The sequence below is a fragment of the Mesoplodon bidens genome (assembly GCF_964165515.1).
Source record: "Mesoplodon bidens genome assembly, chromosome: 1".
Lineage (NCBI taxonomy): Eukaryota > Metazoa > Chordata > Mammalia > Artiodactyla > Ziphiidae > Mesoplodon > Mesoplodon bidens.
The window spans coordinates 35,370,850-35,388,347 of NC_138176.1; the positions used below are offsets into that span (position 1 = coordinate 35,370,850).

At 41.0% G+C, this 17,498-nt stretch overlaps 1 protein-coding gene across 4 annotated transcripts in view; it reads right to left on the reverse strand.

Annotated features, from left to right (window-relative positions):
* Positions 1-17,498, reverse strand: part of EXOC6 (exocyst complex component 6) — a gene marked incomplete at its 5' end in the record, with an annotated part of 206,896 nt that overhangs the window by 179,606 nt on the left and 9,792 nt on the right. For 3 of the 4 annotated variants that reach the window (XM_081236719.1, XM_081236718.1, XM_081236717.1), the window contains one exon: positions 15,147-15,258. The exons of the other annotated variant lie outside the window; for it this stretch is intronic. In XM_081236719.1, coding sequence (XP_081092845.1) covers positions 15,147-15,247 — 101 coding nt within the window. Of the gene's footprint in view, positions 1-15,146; positions 15,259-17,498 lie in introns of those variants that run through there. 4 annotated transcript variants of the gene reach the window in all.

Here is a 17,498-nt window from a genome sequence, read left to right on the forward strand (position 1 = left end):
AATTCCCTGGTGATCCAGTGGTTAGGACTTCTGTGCTTCCACTGCAGGGGCGGGGGGCCAGCCAAAAAAAAAAAAGATAAAATCACATCATACCCCAGGCAAATTCAAGAGGATCAGAAATGTGAATGTAAAAAATAAAGCCATGCAAGTACCAAAAGAAAACATGAGTCGATCTCCCTATAACCTAGTAGCATGGAACACTTTCCTATAATTCAAAAATCAAGCAAAAAGGCCAAAGATTGATGAATTTTCTTTTCTTTTCTTTTTTTGGCCATGCTGCGCGGCTTGTGGGACCTTAGTTCCCCGACGAGGGATCAAACCTGGGCCCTTGGCAGTGACAGCGTGGAGTCCTAATCACTGGACTGCCAGGGAATTCCCTGAATTTTATTTTCATAAAAACTTCTGCATGGCAAAAAAGGGATATGCATAGTAAAAGACAAAATGAAAAAAAATGTTTCCAACTAATGGCAAGAAAAATTGTGAAAGATTTTGAAATGGACAAAAACAATTACTGAATGTCCCACCTAACGGCACCCTTCTAGATTATCTGTGGTTTTCACTGTCTTGGGCTATTTTACATTTCTGTAAATTGCTGAAAGCTGATAGTAATGCAAGTTACTCTTGCCCATAGAAATGCAAAACACTTTTACCAGTGGAATGCAACTGATTATTGCCCTGCAGATACTGACCAGTTATTTGTCTACTGACAAATCTATTTCAGCATTCCCAAATGCCTATATCATTTTTTTTTTGCCATTGCCTTTAAAACAATTGTAACATCTTACTGGTTCTCTCATTAATTATTAAGTTAAATAAAATTCCCTGGCATGCATTAATTTTTATTTAATGATAGCTGTGACTTTCTCAGTCATCACAGCTCTGTTTTTAGGGTTTTTTTTTGGGGGGGGGCGGTTCTTGGTTGGCTTTTTTTTCCGCCATTCTGCGCAGCTTGTGGGATCTTAGTTCCCTGACCAGGGATTGAACATCCCCCACCCCGCCCTTGGCAGTAAAAGCACGGAGTCCTAACCGCTGGACGGCCAGGAGAGTCCCTAATTTTATATCTGTATAATTTTATCATTTTTAAAATTTATCTTTTAATAGTTTTGGAGGTTTCACCAGGATGCCCAGTGGATTCACCCAGCAGAACCAGGAAACTGCATTACCACAGAACTGCACCTCATGGGCTGCTTTAGCTTTTCAAGGTCTTCTAGGAGGAAAACTCAAGTGGCAACATACATTTAACTTTGCTGACTGTTTCTGTAAGTTTTGTTTTGTTTCTTTTCCCTCTCTACAGATTGTATATTTTCATCTGGTTTCCAGTTACTATATGGCCAATAAGTTATTACCCCTAAGTGGTAGCAATGACTGAGAATTTGGTTTCATAGTTTGACATTTATTTGATGATCCCTATACAAGGATGACAAATCTCTTGGGTACAAGATGAAAGACACTCTGGTTTGTCTATTTGCCAATTTTGAGCTCAAATTTTTTAAGAATTTCATTTTCAGTTCTTTGATAACTAGACCCGGGAGGTTTTCTCTCTACAACTCATGTCTCTTGACCTGGGGGTGAAATTATAGAATCAAAGCTATAAAGCTCTGTATCTGTAATTCAGAAAGGTTTTTACCTCTCATTGTGTGTGATAAATCAAACAATTTATCTCCAGAGGTTATTCAGTATTTAGATTTTTTTTTTTTTTTTTTTTTTTTTTGCTGTACGCAGGCCTCTCATTGTTGTGGCCTCTCCCATTGCGGAGCACAGGCTCCGGACGCACAGGCCCAGCGGCCATGGCTCACGGGCCCAGCCGCTCCGCGGCATGCGGGACCCCCCCGGACCAGGGCACGAACCCGTGCCCCCTGCACCGGCAGGCGGACTCCCAACCACTGCGCCACCAGGGAAGCCCCCAGTATTTAGATTTTGAAGTCTCTATTTTGACTGGCTTATTGATAAAAAAAAAAAAAAGCACTTATATAAATGGAATATTTGTAAAATTCCCAGAAAACAAAAGAAACTGAATTTCTAACACTTTAAATGTGCTAGACTTCTTTAAAAATTTCTTCCTACATGAATTAACTTAGAAACATTTAAAAAATCTAAGTTCAGGGCTTCCCTGGGGGCGCAGTGGTTGAGAGTCTGCCTGCCGATGCAGGGGACAGGGATTCGTGCCCCAGTCCGGGAGGATCCCACATGCCGCGGAGCGGCTAGGCCCGTGAACCATAGCAGCTGAGCCTGCGTGTCCAGAGCCTGTGCTCCGCAACGGGAGGGGCCCCAACAGTGAGAGGCCCGCGTACAGCAAAAAAAAAAAAAAAATCTAAGTTCACATAATTCATGTACAGTTTGACCCTTGAACAACTCAAGAGTTAGGGGCACCAACCCTCCACACTGTCAAAAATCCACATATAACTTTATAGTTAATCCTCCATATCCAAGGTTCCTCTGTATCTGCATTCTGCATTCGCCGATTCAACCAACCTCGGACCCTGTAGTACTGCTGTATTTACTACTGAAGAAAAATCTGCGTATAACTGCGCAGTTCAAACCCCTGTTGTTCAAGAGTTAACTGTACAACTTCAGCAAACAAGCCTAGTTGGATCATTTTGGTTTATAAAAATAGCTATTTATTTTTTATGATTAATCATTTTATTCCACTTGGGTTTGTTTTTCCCTGAACACACACAGGTTTACTAATCAAACAAGCTAACATTACCCTACAAAAATATTCAAGATGATTAAAAATGTAAATTTGTGCTCAACTAAGCAGAATCATTACTCTGACAAACTTTTTATTTCAACACATATTAAAGATTAATTTCTAAGATCTTTAGGTAACTTAAAACCTTAATATTAAGTTAATTATGAGACAATCACTGGGTAGCAGTTAATTTTTAAGTATAATGGAATCCTAGCAGACTGATTACTAAGCATAACTAAGTTTATATACTTTTGCTTCTTATTTTTATATGTTATTGAAAATCTATAGTTTCCGGATGTGTCCATGAAAGTGTTCATTTTTGCCACTTTAAGGTATAAAAGTGACATTTGTATCTGTAAGAAGTTGTATTCACGAGATTTGCTCTTATTCAGACAATTCTCAATGTTCCACTTCCGTGTTTCAATGTGAAATATAAATTAGTTACTTTGGTTAAAAGTTAGAACCATTAGCAGTAGTTAAGATACTAGGAACAGTGACAGAGAAATACAACTGTGTATGTACTTCTGTTTTATCAAGGAAAAAGAGCAGCTTTCTCCTACAGCAGTAGTTTTCAAATTTGGGGGTCTCTTTTACATAACTCTCAAAACTTACTGAGAAATCGAAAAAGCTTTTGTTTATGTGGATTCTAACTATTGATATTTACCGCATTAAAAACTAAAACTGAAATTTTTTGTGTGTGGGTATGGGGGGTGCTGCATAGCGTGGCTTGCAAGATCTTAGTTCCCTGAGCAGGGATGGAACCCAGGCCCCCAGCAGTGGAAGCGCCAAGTCCTAACTACTGGATTGCCAGGGAATTCCCAAAACAGATATATTTTTTTTAATTGACCGATTCATTTGAAAGTAGCAATGATAAATGCACTGCATTTTAATGTAAATAACCTCTTAGCATTATTTGAAAATAGTTTTGACCTCACAGATCCCAAAAAAAAGAACAAGTGCTCTAAAGCAAACTGTTTAAGAACATGGAAGAGCACAATGAAGGACAAAACATGGAAAATGAATTTTATTTGCCTTCATTTACAATATAAGACTGAAAATACGCTATGATATGTTTAAAATTTAGCAACATTTGTTCAGTTTTGTTGGGCTTGCTTCCTTGGTTTACTGGTTTAATGACCTGCCTAAAATATGAAAGGTTACTCTTTACCTTCTATGTAATCTGCCTAGATGACTGTTTTGCCAGAATAATGTCTGTACTTCATGTGGACTTTATTATATTCTTGATTATTCAATAAAAAACAGAAAAGGTTTCCTCTCACTTATGAAAGAACTAAGTTGCTTTACAATCAAGTTATCTATGTTTATTTTTTAAATGCTTTACTTTCACTTTAATTAACCAAGTTTTGCTTCTCAGGCAACCTCTGACAACTGTTCTGATTTTGCCTTTCCAATCTGGATCCTATAGAAAAAATAAAATAAAACTTTCAAGATATCTTTCACATCTATAACTGTCTTGGAGATGTCCCAGAAGAACCCAGAAAGAGCACAGTTATTTATTTTCATCTTATAAAAAGACTATAAATAATTAGGTTTGTTTGATATATTACTATAGTAAATGTTGCACGGGAAGAGCTGTCAAATTAGAGAGATGCTCACCCTTCCTAAGTTAAATGTGTATAAGTAAAAAATGTTATAATACAAACATTTTTGAAATTGTACTCTTCATGGGAAGCCCTTGAATGTCAATTTCTGGGACAAAAATTGCTAGCTATAACTATGTTTTCACTAATCAAAACTTTTAAGTAGTAATGTATTGTACCTGACAGAAAATTTTACTGTTCTCCATTCTAATATTAGTTACAGGAATAAATTAACCATAGCCATTAAGCCTCTGTCATCTACAGATAGTCTTTGTTTCACTCTTACGCTTGCCCAAAAGCTCTGCTATAAGCTGTAAGTCCGAGTTTATGGCTTCAACAATGAAGGACAGTTTCAGAGCCTTGCGGCACTTCAAACTATTGACACTTCACAAAATAGACTTTTTAAAGTTAAACATAGAATAGTCATATGACTCAGCAATTCCACTCTTAGATATATACCTAAAAAAACTGAAAATAGACATTCAAACAAAAGCTTATACATGAATGTTCATAGCAGCACATTCACAACAACCAAAAGGTAGAAACAACCCAAATGTTCACCAACTGATGGATGAATAAAACATGGAATATCCACACAGTGGAATATTATTCAGCCATAAAAAAGAAAGAAGTACTGATACATTGTTACAATATAGATGAATCTCAAAACATTATGCTGAAATGAAAAAAAGACACAAAAAGTCATATACTGTATGCTTCTATCAATATTTTAATGAAATATCCAAAAAAGGTAAATCCATAGAGACAGAAAACAGAGTAGTAGTTGCCAGCAGCTGGGGGAAGAGGGGGAATGGAGATTAGCTACTTAAGGAGTACAGGGTTTCCTTTTGTAACGATGAAAATGTTTTGCAGCTAGATAGAGGTAATGGTTGTACAACATTGTGAATGTACTAAATGTCACTGAATTGTACCTTTAAAATGGCATATTTTATGTTTTGTGAATTTTACCTCTATTTAAATGAAAAACAAGATGAAGTTTCCCAGAATTCATGAACCTACTTCCTAGTGAAACAACCATAACCAATGAAAATTACTTAAAAACAAAAAACACCATTTGAAATCTCTGAAAATTGTCCCAAGAGCATACAGCAAATGAAGAAACATTTATTCAAGAAAATCTACTAAGAACAGTAAGAGCTTATGGCCCCTGAACCACAACTAACACTCTTCCTCCAGCTTAGCATGATAGAAGCTCCATCCTGGCTGGGTGTGGCTAAGTAGTCAGGGCTTCCTCTCCCCCCAGGTTTCAGTTAAGGGTCAGAAAAAGGGCAGGCATACCGCATTTCTCATCCTCCCTCCCCCACAGCTCTGTGTTACAGAAGCTAAATTCCAGGTGAGTGTGGCTGAAAGGTTGGGGGCCTCCTTCTTCCACCCAGCCCTCCTTCCTCCACCCAGCCCCATGAAGGATGTCATAGGACAGAGGCTTTCCCAAAGATGGAGTAGCCAGGAATACTGGGATCCCAACTGCCCCACCTCAGCTTGAGACAGGCTGGGACCTGGGACCTGGGACCTGGGACCCGTTGCTGCAGTGTCTGAACCTGGGCAAATGTCTCCTCCAGCAACAAAATACAAAGAAACTATAAGGGACTTAAAATAACTGCCTGCATATGCAGATGGGGCAAATTATGGACAAGACACGAAAAGACCAAAAAAAAAAACCCCAACTGCCACTTCTGAAGAGCCAGGAGCAAAAATAGGGTGTCAAGAGCAAAAGCAGTGTACTGTGCATGCCCCCTGCACTCAACACCACCAAAGGGGTGGGCAAACCACCTAAGCCACCCCTCCAGCCTGACCCCTGGACACACCCCTACCTTCACCCCATTTAAGGAACCAGCTGGCCCCCACCTTGAGAAGCAAGCAAAGGAAATTGTTACCTGTTTTTGCTCCCCCTGCTGTAGCAGGGGCCCCAATAAAGCCTTGCCTGAATTTCTTGTCTGGTCTCTTATCCATTTCTATTGATTAAGGAAGGTCAAGAACCCTGGTCTGTGACAAGCTCGTAGGACAGGGGCTGTACACTTTGAGGGGCAGGCCAAGAAGAACAGAGGTTACTGCCCCACAGAGTCCCACTCCTCTGCCCCATCCAGAGTGCTGCTCTTTAAGAACAGTATCACCTGAAACAGGCCATTGTTCCTGCCCCAAGCTCTGGTGCAGTGGCGTAGAGATTATCCCCACTGGAAGAAGCCGGAGAAAATTGCAAAGTTCTCCCTCAAAAAACTGACTTTATTTCGAACAGAATGTAAGGAAGTCCAAACATTATGGTACTCTTGAAAACAATGGAGATTTTGGTAGTAAGCAATTGAGAGGAGGCTGGTACCTCCATGTGATCAACAAGTTAAATCATAGGTCAGCCAGTTTACCAAAAAGAACCAGAGAAAGAAAATGTGAAGAGCCCTCCTATGATCAGAACAAACCTCAGAGATTGGCCTGAAAAACTAACCCTGCACTCAAACACGTATTTGTACATCATGTTCACAGCAGCATTCACAACAGCCAAAAGATGGAAGCAATCTGAGCGTCCATCAACAAATAATGGATAAACAGAAAGTAGTATATACGTACAATAGTATATTATCCAGCCTCAAAAAAGAAGGAAATTCTGACACATGCTACAACATGGATGAACCTTGATGACATAATGTTAAGTGAGATAAGCCAGTCACAAAAGAACAATTATATGATTCCACTTATATGAGGTATCTAAAGTAATCATATTCATAGAAACAGAAAGTATGGTAGTAGTTACCGGGGGCTGCTGGGACAATGGGGAGTTACCATTTAATGAGTACAGTTTCAGTTTGGAAAGGTGAAAAAGTTCTGGAGATGGATGGTGGTTATGGCTGCAGAGCAATGTTAATGTACTTAATGAAACGAACTGCACATTTAAAATGGTAAACTTTATGTTATGTGTATTTTATCATAATTCTCTAAGTAATATTTAAAAATCAAGATTGGGAAGATTAGGGAACTTAATCCACTAGAAAAATCATTAAGCCAGGAATAAATATAAAATAGAGAAATAAATGAAAAAGTCTATCATTTTTTCCTTCAAACTTACTAAGCATGATCTAGTTGGATGTGTTCTAGCTGCTGGGGTGTGTAGTAGATCCCTGTTACCTGGTGGTGCATTCTCCTCCCAGCTACTAAGGACCCATAGCTGCACCCGTCTCTGGAGACCTGTGAGTAGGAGGCACTCTGCCCAGTAATGCCTGGGAAGGTGTGCCCCCCAGTAGTCACACACTCTGGGGGGTAGCCTATAGCCAATGAGAGGTTGTTGGAGGTGGGAGTAAAAGTTCAGCCCCATAGCCTCAAAGTGGAACAACTCTGTGATATCATTCTTTTTTTTTAAATTTATTTAATTTATTTATTTATTTTTGGCTGCACTGGGTCTTCGTTGCTGCACACGGGCTTTCTCTAGTTGCGGCGAGCGGTGGCTTCTCTTGTTGCAGAGCACGGGCTCTAGGGGCACAGGCTCAGTAGTTGTGGCACACGGGCTTAGTTGCTCCGCGGCATGTGGGACCTTCCCAGACCAGGGATTGAACCCGTGTCCCCTGCATTGGCAGGCTGGAATCTCAACCACTGTGCCACCAGGGAAGTCCCTGTGATATCACTCTAACTTCAGAGCTCCTCCTGGAATCAGGCTGAGACTAGACTTAAGATGAACCCACAGTTTTAGATCTCCTCTACCCTATCCTATTTCCCTCACTCCTACAGGTTTCATCTGAAAGTACTGCCTCAACAAATTACTTGCATAAGGGGTAAAAAGAAACTACCACTGCAAAGGGGACCAGATTTAATTGGATTAGACTGTGAAACAACTTATGCCCCTGAATACTGTTGAAAACAATAAAGCAACCAGCCAGCAATTTCTGGAGTCTAACATGTCAGTGTGATATCAAGATAACCAGGCAGGGACTTCGCTGGTGGTCCAGTGGTTAAGACTCCATGCTGTCAATGCAGAGGACATGGGTTCGATCCCTGGTCAGGGAACTAAGATCCCACATGCCACAGGGCGTGGCCAAAAGATTAAAAAAAAAAAAAAGATAAGCAGACAGCTTAACAGAGAGATCAGGGAAAGACATAAGGAGAATTCTGCTAAAACCACTATCATTCCAGAGTGACTGTGTACATGCCAAGACTGTGCCCTCTGAGGAGCTGCAGCAGAGGCTTCACACTGTGAGGGAAATACACTTGACTGAAATAGTCCAGCCGAGCCACTAAACAAACAAACACAAACAAAAACAAGCTCCAGGGACTTCCCAGGCGGTCCAGTGGGTGAGACTCGGTGCTCCCAATACAGGGGGCCCAGGTTCAATCCCTGGTCAGGGAACAAGATCCCACATGCATGCTGCAACTAAGAAGTCTGCATGCCGCAACAAAGACCCTGCATGCCACAGCTAAGACCTGGCACAGCCAAAATAAATAAATTAATTAATTAAATAAATATTAGGGAAAGAAAAAAACAAGCCCCAAAAGGTGGTTGTGGGGGTGGGGGGGGGAATCAATATGAAGAGTTGATACACGGCTTCCCTGGTGGCGCAGTGGTTGAGAGTCCGCCTGCAGATGCAGGGGATACGGGTTCGTGCCCCAGTCTGGGAAGATCCCACATGCCGCGGAGTGGCTGGGCCCGTGAGCCATGGCCGCTGAGCCTGCGCGTCCGGAGCCTGTGCTCCGCAACAGGAGAGGCCACAGCAGTGAGAGGCCTGCGTACCACAAAAAAAAAAAAGAGTTGATACAATATACTGTCTAAACATTTTAGTTTTCAACCATAACACGAATTATGAGATAGGCAAAGAAATAGGAGACTATGACCCACACACAGGAAAAGAAACAGGCCCTGTGAGAGGGCTTAGATGGTGGAGTTAACAAAGACTTCAAAGTACTAGGTTCATAGTACTAAAAACAAAACATGCTTAAAGAAGTGAAAGAAGGTATGATGACAATGTCTAATGAAATAAGAGACTATTGACAAAGAAAGAGAAATCATAAAAAAGAACCAAGTTAAAATCCTGGAGTTGAAAAGTCAACAACAGAAAAGAAACACTCATTAGAAGATCTCAACAGTAGACATAAATTAGCAGAAGAAAGACTACTTAAACATAGACTAATACAGAATATGTAATCCAAACAGAGAGAAAAAAGAATGAAGAAAATGCAGAGCTTCAGAGAAATGTGAACAGCGTTAAGCACACCAACATACACATGATGGGAGTATCAAAGTAAGGAAGAAAATGGAGCAGAAAGAATATCTGAAGAAATAATGGCTGAAATTTCCCAAATTTGATGAAAAACATTAAACTAAACATCTAAGATGATCGACAAACTACAAGAAGGATAAACACAAAGAACTCCATACCCAGACACATCACAGTAAAAATAATAAAAGACAAAGGGAAAATCTTGAAAACAAGGGGGAAAAAAACACATATAAGGGAACCCCACTGAGATTAACAGTTGACTTATCAACAGAAGAAATGGAGGCCAAAAGGCAGTGGGATAATATATTCAAGTGTTAAAAGAAAAAACTGTCAGCTAAGAATCTTATAACCAACAAAACTATCTTTCAAATAATGAAGGCGAAATAAAGACACTTGCAGATAAACAAAGACTGAGGGAATTAGTTACCAGCAGACCAGCCTTACAAGAAATACTAAGAGAAGTTCTTTATAATTAAAAGAGTGAACCCAGATGGCAATATGAACACATGCACACACACACACAAGAACACCAGCAAAGGTAACTATGTAATTCTAAAAGACAGTATAAATGCATCTTTCCTCTCTTAGCTAATTTGAAAAGCAATTGCATAGGACAATATGTACATAACTGTATTGACAACATATAGAAACATATTTGAAAATAACAGCACAAATTAAGTATGTGGGAACAAAGCTGTAATGGAATAAGAAAATGACACAACTAAAAACTCAGCAACGAATAAAGAGAATTAGAAATGGTAAATAAGGCTAGTGTAACAAACTCTATGAATATACTTGTTCTCTTTCTCTCAGCTTCTTTGAAAAATAAGAAGTTATATACAGCAACAAATGTAACACCATATTGTTGTGTTTGTAACATATATAGATGTAAGATATTACAATAATAGCACAAAAAAGGGAAAGAGGACAGTTATATAGAAGTAATGTTTCGGTACTTCACTGGAATTAATTAGAATTAGTTAATTTAGAATTAATCTGAAAGCTGATTCTGAGAGCAACCACTAAGAAATAAATTTCTTTTAAATACTGGGGAAAAAATCACTAAAGTAATTAAAATGTTACACTAGAAAATATTCACTTAACAAAAAATAGTAAAAAAAAAAAAAAAAGGCGGGGGGGGACAGAGGAGCAAAAAGAAATGAGACATACAGAAAACAAAACGTAAAAGGACAGCTATAAATCCAACTACATAAATATTAACATTCAATATGAATGGATTAAACAATCCAGTCAAAAGTCAGAGATTATCAAACTGGATAAAAAACAAGATCCATCACACTTTAGATTCACGGATAAAAATCGTTTGAAAGTAAAAGGATAGAAAAAGAGTCATTCAATCAAGAATATGTAACAAGTATACACATTTATACACCTAACAACAGAGCCCAAAACACATGAAGCAAAAACTATCCAATACCCAATAATGGATAGAACTAAGCATTATATCAAAAAGGAAGTAGAAGACTTTGAACAACTATTATCTAATGAGATCTAACAGACATCTATAGAATCTTCCACCCAACATCAGGATTCACATTCTTCTCAATTGCCCATGGAACATTCTCCAGGATAGACCACATGTGAGGCCATAAAACAAGTCTCAATGAATTAAAAGGACTGAAGTCATACCAAGTATGATCTCTGACCAAATGCAATGAAATTAGAAATTAACCATGGAAGGACATTTGAGAAATTCACAAATACATAGAAATTAAACAACATACGGCTAAATAACCAATGACTCAAAGAAGAAATCACAAAGGAATTTTATTTATTTTATTTTATTTTTTTTGCGGTACGCGGGCCTCTCACTGTTGTGGCCTCTCCCGTTGTGGAGCACAGGCTCCGGACGCGCAGCCTCAGCAGCCATGGTTCACAGGCCCAGCCGCTCCGCGGCATGTGGGATCTTCCCGGACTGGGGCACGAACCCGTGTCCCCTGCATCCACAGGTGGACTCTCAACCACTGCGCCACCAGGGAAGCCCGAAATACAATTGATTTTTGCATACTGATTTGGTGTCCTATATCCTTGCTAAACCTACTTAACAGCTCTAGTAGCTTTTCTATGCATTCCATAGGATTTTCTCTATAGATAATTACATTGTCTGCAAATAAAGATGATTTTCCAATCAAGGTTTTTTTTTCTTATCTTATTATACTGGCTAGGACCTCTAGTACAGTGTTGAATAGAAGTTGTGAGAAGGAACATCCTTGCTTTATTCCTGATTTTAGGAGAAAAGCATTCAGTCTTTCACCATTAAGTTTAATGTTAACTACAGGTTTTTCATAGATGCCTTTTTTCAGGCTGAGGAATTTCCATTCCTAGTTTCTGAGGGTTTTTATCAGGAATGAATGTTAGATTTGTCAATGCTTTCTCTGCATCTATTAAGATGATCATATAATTTTTTTTAGTTTAATATGAACTACGTCAGTTGGTTTTTCAAGTGTTAACCAGCATCCCTTCTTGAAATAAATCCCATTTATTATTCTTATATATTGTGGATTTAATTTGCTAAAATTCTGTTTAAAGTGTTTTAGTGTGTGTATTAATAATGCTGGTGTATAGTTTCCTTTTCTAGAAATGTCTTTGTTTAGTTTTGGTATCAGGTTAATGTTGACCTCAAAGTGAGTTGAGAATTGATCACTGGTATCTGCTCCCTTTTTTCCCCTAGAAGTTTATCAATTTTACTCATTTCAAAGAATGAGGTTTCAGTTTCACTGATTTTCTCAACTGTTTTTCTATGTCCTATTTCACTGATGTCCACTCTGATCATTATCATCTTCTTTCTTTGGCTCTTTTGGATTTCATTTGCTCTTTTTTTTCTAGTTTCTTAACTTAGAAGATGAGGCCATTATTTTAAACCATTCTTTTTCAGTAGAGGTGTTTAGTGTATTTCTCTCTAATTATAGATTTAGCTGTATCCCACAAATTTTGATATGTTGTGTTTTCATTTTATTCGTTCAAAATACTTTCTAATTTCTCTTTCCATTTCTTCTTTCATCCATGGGTTATCTAGATGTGTGTTTTTCAGTGTTCAAATATTTGGGAATTTTCCAGATACTTTGCTACTGACTTCTAATTTAATTCCATTGTGGCCAAAGAACCACATCATACACCAGGCCCTGTGAAAAGTGTATAATATGCTTCTCATTTAATCATCTGGCTTCCTCCAGGAAGACTGATCTGATAAAGTGAGTCTGGAAAAGGTCAGGCTGAAAAAAAGTCTGCCACTAAGAAAAATAATATTAATAATAACTATAACAACATAAGCCTACATGCCAGCTAAAACTTAATTGAGAAATAACAACAAAAATTAATCTTAATGCTGAAATATTTATGAATGAACTGCTGTCTGGGATTTGCTTCAAAATAATCCAGGGTGAGGAAGAGTGGAAATGGGAAGAGATCAAATGAGACTGGCCAGGGGTTGAATTGAAGCTAGATGATAAATTCATGTGGCCCATTAGACTTTTCTACTTTTTAAAACACTTAAATGTTCCCATAATGAAAGTTTTTTAATTTAGTATTAGCATTTCACTCAGTGAAACCTTGGGAAAAGATAACAGTAGCTTAAATTGTTCAAGAGAAAAGACCACTAATAGTACCTTCTACATGTGTGTGCAAAGAGTCTGCTTATAAATGAGAGATGACAAGTGTATATATAGGATAAGTGTGAGTCAACATAGTTCGCTAAAAAAAAGAGTGTGGGTTTCAACAAAGTGAGGTTACAAAACTGTCCAGCAAAATAGAACAGAATGATAACACCATGAATATATATATTCTATTTGTGTCACAAAAATCTCTCAATATACAGTTGACTGTTGAACAATGAGGGGGTTAGGGCCTCGGACTCTTCACGCAGTGAAAAATCCACATATAACCTATAGTCAGCTGTCCATACACTGGTTTCCTCCATATCCCGGGTTCCACATCCTCGGATTCAACCAACTGTGGATCGTGTAGTACCACGGTATTTGCTATTTTAAAAATCCCAGGTATAAGTGGATCGACAGTTTAAATCCATATTGTTCAAGGGCCAAATGTATTTCAAATTTTTCTTCTAAGTCAATTTCATCTGCTATCAAGAACACTGCCTAGCACATTTTCTCAAGAAGAAGCATCTCCTTCATAACCAATAATATTTTCAAAATCGGACTGTTCTGATAACTGTACCACATACTGTACTCTTTCAGTTTCACCACGCAGTGAGGAAAACAAAGCTTCCTTTTAGTCTATTACTTCTACTTTCATTACCAAATGCAGAGTTTTATGAAAAGAATTACATTGAAAAATTAAGAAAATGAACTAATTATTCTTATCATAAATGGAACTTCATTTGACAAAAATATATCAGATGCCTACCACATGCTTCGTGTTAGGCATACAGCAGTAAACAAATAGGCAAGGTCCCTAAGGTCCTGGGCTTTCTGGGCATCTAAACACCTACCCCTCCCCTGTCTACAAATAAAGAATCAAGGTCCAGAGAAGTTAAATGATTTTTGCCCATGACCGCACACTTCATCCGTGGTTAGACTAGGGTAAACCAAGAACCCAGGTCTCCGGATTATCAGAGCAAGGTGGATTTACGTCATAACTTGAACTGGCTTCACTTTATACTACATCCTCAGTCCACAAAATATCCAGCGCTCCATTTCTAGGAATGTATCCTGAAGAAATATAATAATAATGATTAAAGCCCAATGTGTCCCAAGTTCCCTAAGTGAATAATAACTTCATTATCATCACAGCGAAAAATGAAACCTTGTGTTTAAAAGGCACTCATCCTTGAAGAAAGTGCCTAACACTCTAATGGATCACTATAGTACCCGGCTAATATTCTATTAGGGCAGCAGGTATTCAGTCTGGAATATTCATTGTTTTTGTACTATTTTTAAAGGGTGGAGATTCTTTTTAAAATAAACTGGGAAATGCATGCAAAATTAATGTAACGTTCGTAAATAAGTAAAAGCTCCCCAGACTTGCCGAGCGAGCGCACGGTCACATCAGCGCGTTCCCGAGCGTCAGCTCCTCCCCTCCAGCCCACGCTCCCTCCTCGCCCACTCTGGCCGCGCGGGAGGGGCGATAATGGTGCCGGCGTCTCCCGCTCAATTTCAATTCTCCCACGCCCTCGGCAGCCCAGCTCGCCAAGGTTTCCACCTGCGCGAGCGTCGGTACCTCTGTCACGCCGGCTGTCGGCACTTAACCTTGGCCTCCGCCACGCCCGCAGCCAAGCCGCCCTCGGCCCCTGCACGATCCGAGAGCCAGGAAGCCCCAGGCGCGTCCTCGAGACCCCAGGCCAGGGCCGGGACTGGACTGCGAAAGCGGGGCGGCGCCGCGGCTCCCGGGGTCAGAGGCGCCTTGGCAGCCACACCCTCCAGCTGCGCGGTGACAGCTCCCGCCGCTGAGGCGGGCCGCGCCGACAGGTGTAGCCTCCCGTGCCGCCCCGCCCCGGTCCCGGCTCAGGTCCCGGCCAGCCGCCCTGAAGCGCCCCCACCCGCCCCCTCGCGCACCACCTGTCTGGCCGCTCCGCGCGCCACCGGCGGCGGACGACCCGCCCGGCTCCCGACGAGCGGCCGGAGGGGGCAGCCCGAGACCCCGGGAGGATGAGAGCTTTACCGGAGGGTGGGCCCCACGCAGGCGGTGTCGGTGCTCTGGATCTCCTGCAAGATCCGCTCGTGCTCCGGAACGGTGCCCAGACCTTCGCCGCTCTCCGCCATCTTGGCTGGAAGCTGAGGAGCCAGCGAGGCGCGGCGCCGCGAGAACCGCGGGGGCGAGCGGCCTGTGGCGCGAGCGCGAGGGGGCGGGGAAAGGGGCGGGGCTGGGAAAGGGGCGGGGCGGGCGGGGTGGGGCGGGCAGCGCAGGGGCGCGCGGGTGGCGTGGGAGGCAGCGCGCGGGCCCGCGACCAGGTGTCGGGTCTCCACACCTGCGGGAGGCCAAGGTACTGCCGGGGGCGGTGGGGCGTGGAGACTCGTCACCTCCAGCTCTCGCTCGGCACTACTTGTCCCTAGTTGCTGTCTATTAACTGGCTGGGCTTTAACACAGATCCCTGTATTCTGTGTGCCCGACCCTCTGCCACGCGCTGGGGATACTTTAGTAATGAGGGAGGTCGACAATCTGTAATAAAAGCTATGGGAACGTTTAACAGGGAGGCCTGATGTACTACTCTGGGTGGTGGAGAGTCAGAGAAAGGAAAACGTGTACTCAAGAAAAGCAAAATGGTGTGTGGGAGTACGATTTATTTTAGGAATGAGCCAGGAAGGTTCCAGCTGGCGACTGCTCTGAGTGGATTCCTGTCCCTGCCCGCGGGAAGTCCACAGAGGCCAGTCAACTTGGAAATAAATTATAAGCGCCAGAAAAAGTAAATGACATCAAACTATGACACCTTATGGCAAAGATAAAAGTGCAATGTGTGATTTCATGCCAAAGTCCTTGAACCCAAGTGCCCCCAAGTTGCTGTGGCTGGGATAAGGCGTGGAAGCTCTTGAGAGCAGTGGGCATCAGCGAGATGGGAAAGAAAGGCAGGTGGCTTGGGCAAAGGTACTAGTGTAGAAGAGTTCTGTTTAGTGAAGTGTTTGTGGGACGCTGAGTAAACCAGTTTGTCATGGTCAAAGCAGCGACTGAGAAGGTTAGTCAAGAAGAGAGTACATACCTAGCCCTGAAGGACAAATATTTTCTGGTCTCCATTAATCCAGGGCTCTGAATGTCCCTTTGAGTCAACCAAGCTCTTTCCTATACAGCTGTGTAACTCACTCCTTCAGTGAGCTTTTTCTAGAAGCTTTTACTACTTCCATCCTCCTCCCACAAAAATCCTGGGAAATGATATTGCATAATAATTAAGAGCATGAGCTCTGAAGACTGGTGTCTTCAATTTAATTCCCTGGTCCTTCACTCCACAGCTGGGTGACATTGTGCAAGAACCTAGTCCCTTTATAATTCAGTTTCCCCATCTGTAAATGACCATAATAGTACTGTCTACCTCATTTTGCTGTCCCATGGTGTGTTAGCTTTCTATTATTGCTGGAACAAATTATCACAAACTTAGCTTAAAACAACTCAAATGTATTATGTTATAGTTCTGTAGGCTTGATGTCTAATACGGGTCTCACTGGGCTAAAATCAAGGTGTCAGCACAACTGTGCTTTTTCCAGAGGCTCTAGGGGAGAATTCGTTTCCTTACCTATTTCAGTTTCTAGAGGCCCTCCACATTCCTTGGCTCATGGCCCCCTTCCTCAATCTTTCAAGCCAGCAATATTGCATCTCTCTGACCATTCTTCTGTAGTCACATCTCCCTTTGACTCTGACCTAGGCCAGAAAAGATTCTCTGCTTTTAAGGACCCATGGCATTAGGTTTGACACAACCCCGTAATTCTGGATAATCTTCTATCTCAAAGGCTTAACATTAATCACATCTGCAATATCCCTTTTGTCATGTGAGGTAATATATTTGCAGATTCCAGGGATTAGGACATGGACATTGTGGGGGAACCATTATTCTGCCTGCCACACTTAGTAAGGGCCCAATAAACATTACTAACATATATAAATGTCCTCCTTCCTATTAATGTGAAATTTCTGCCCTCCTTGGAAACTTTAACTCAGATTTATCTCCTTCATAAAGATTTCCCTAACGAATCACAACCTTCTCCACTGACTCTAGATTCAATGTAGCACATATATCCATTCCACCAACAACTGTTTTAAGAGTTTGCACTTGTTTTGATTAGTTCCTTTTTATAATTCGAATTTTGTTTGTTCTGTACAGTTGACCCCCAGGGAACCGAAACACGGCTGACCTCAGTGCACACTGGCTTGGAAGACTAAGGAAGCTCTGCTACATCCAAATACTTATTCTACCAAGAAACCCTATCACAAGCCTGTTTCCACTGTCTTGATGGTACAAGAGAATCCAGATCTTCTCTGGGTAATCTCACTTCCTCAAGCTGTGAAAATATACAGAAAAAAAAAAAA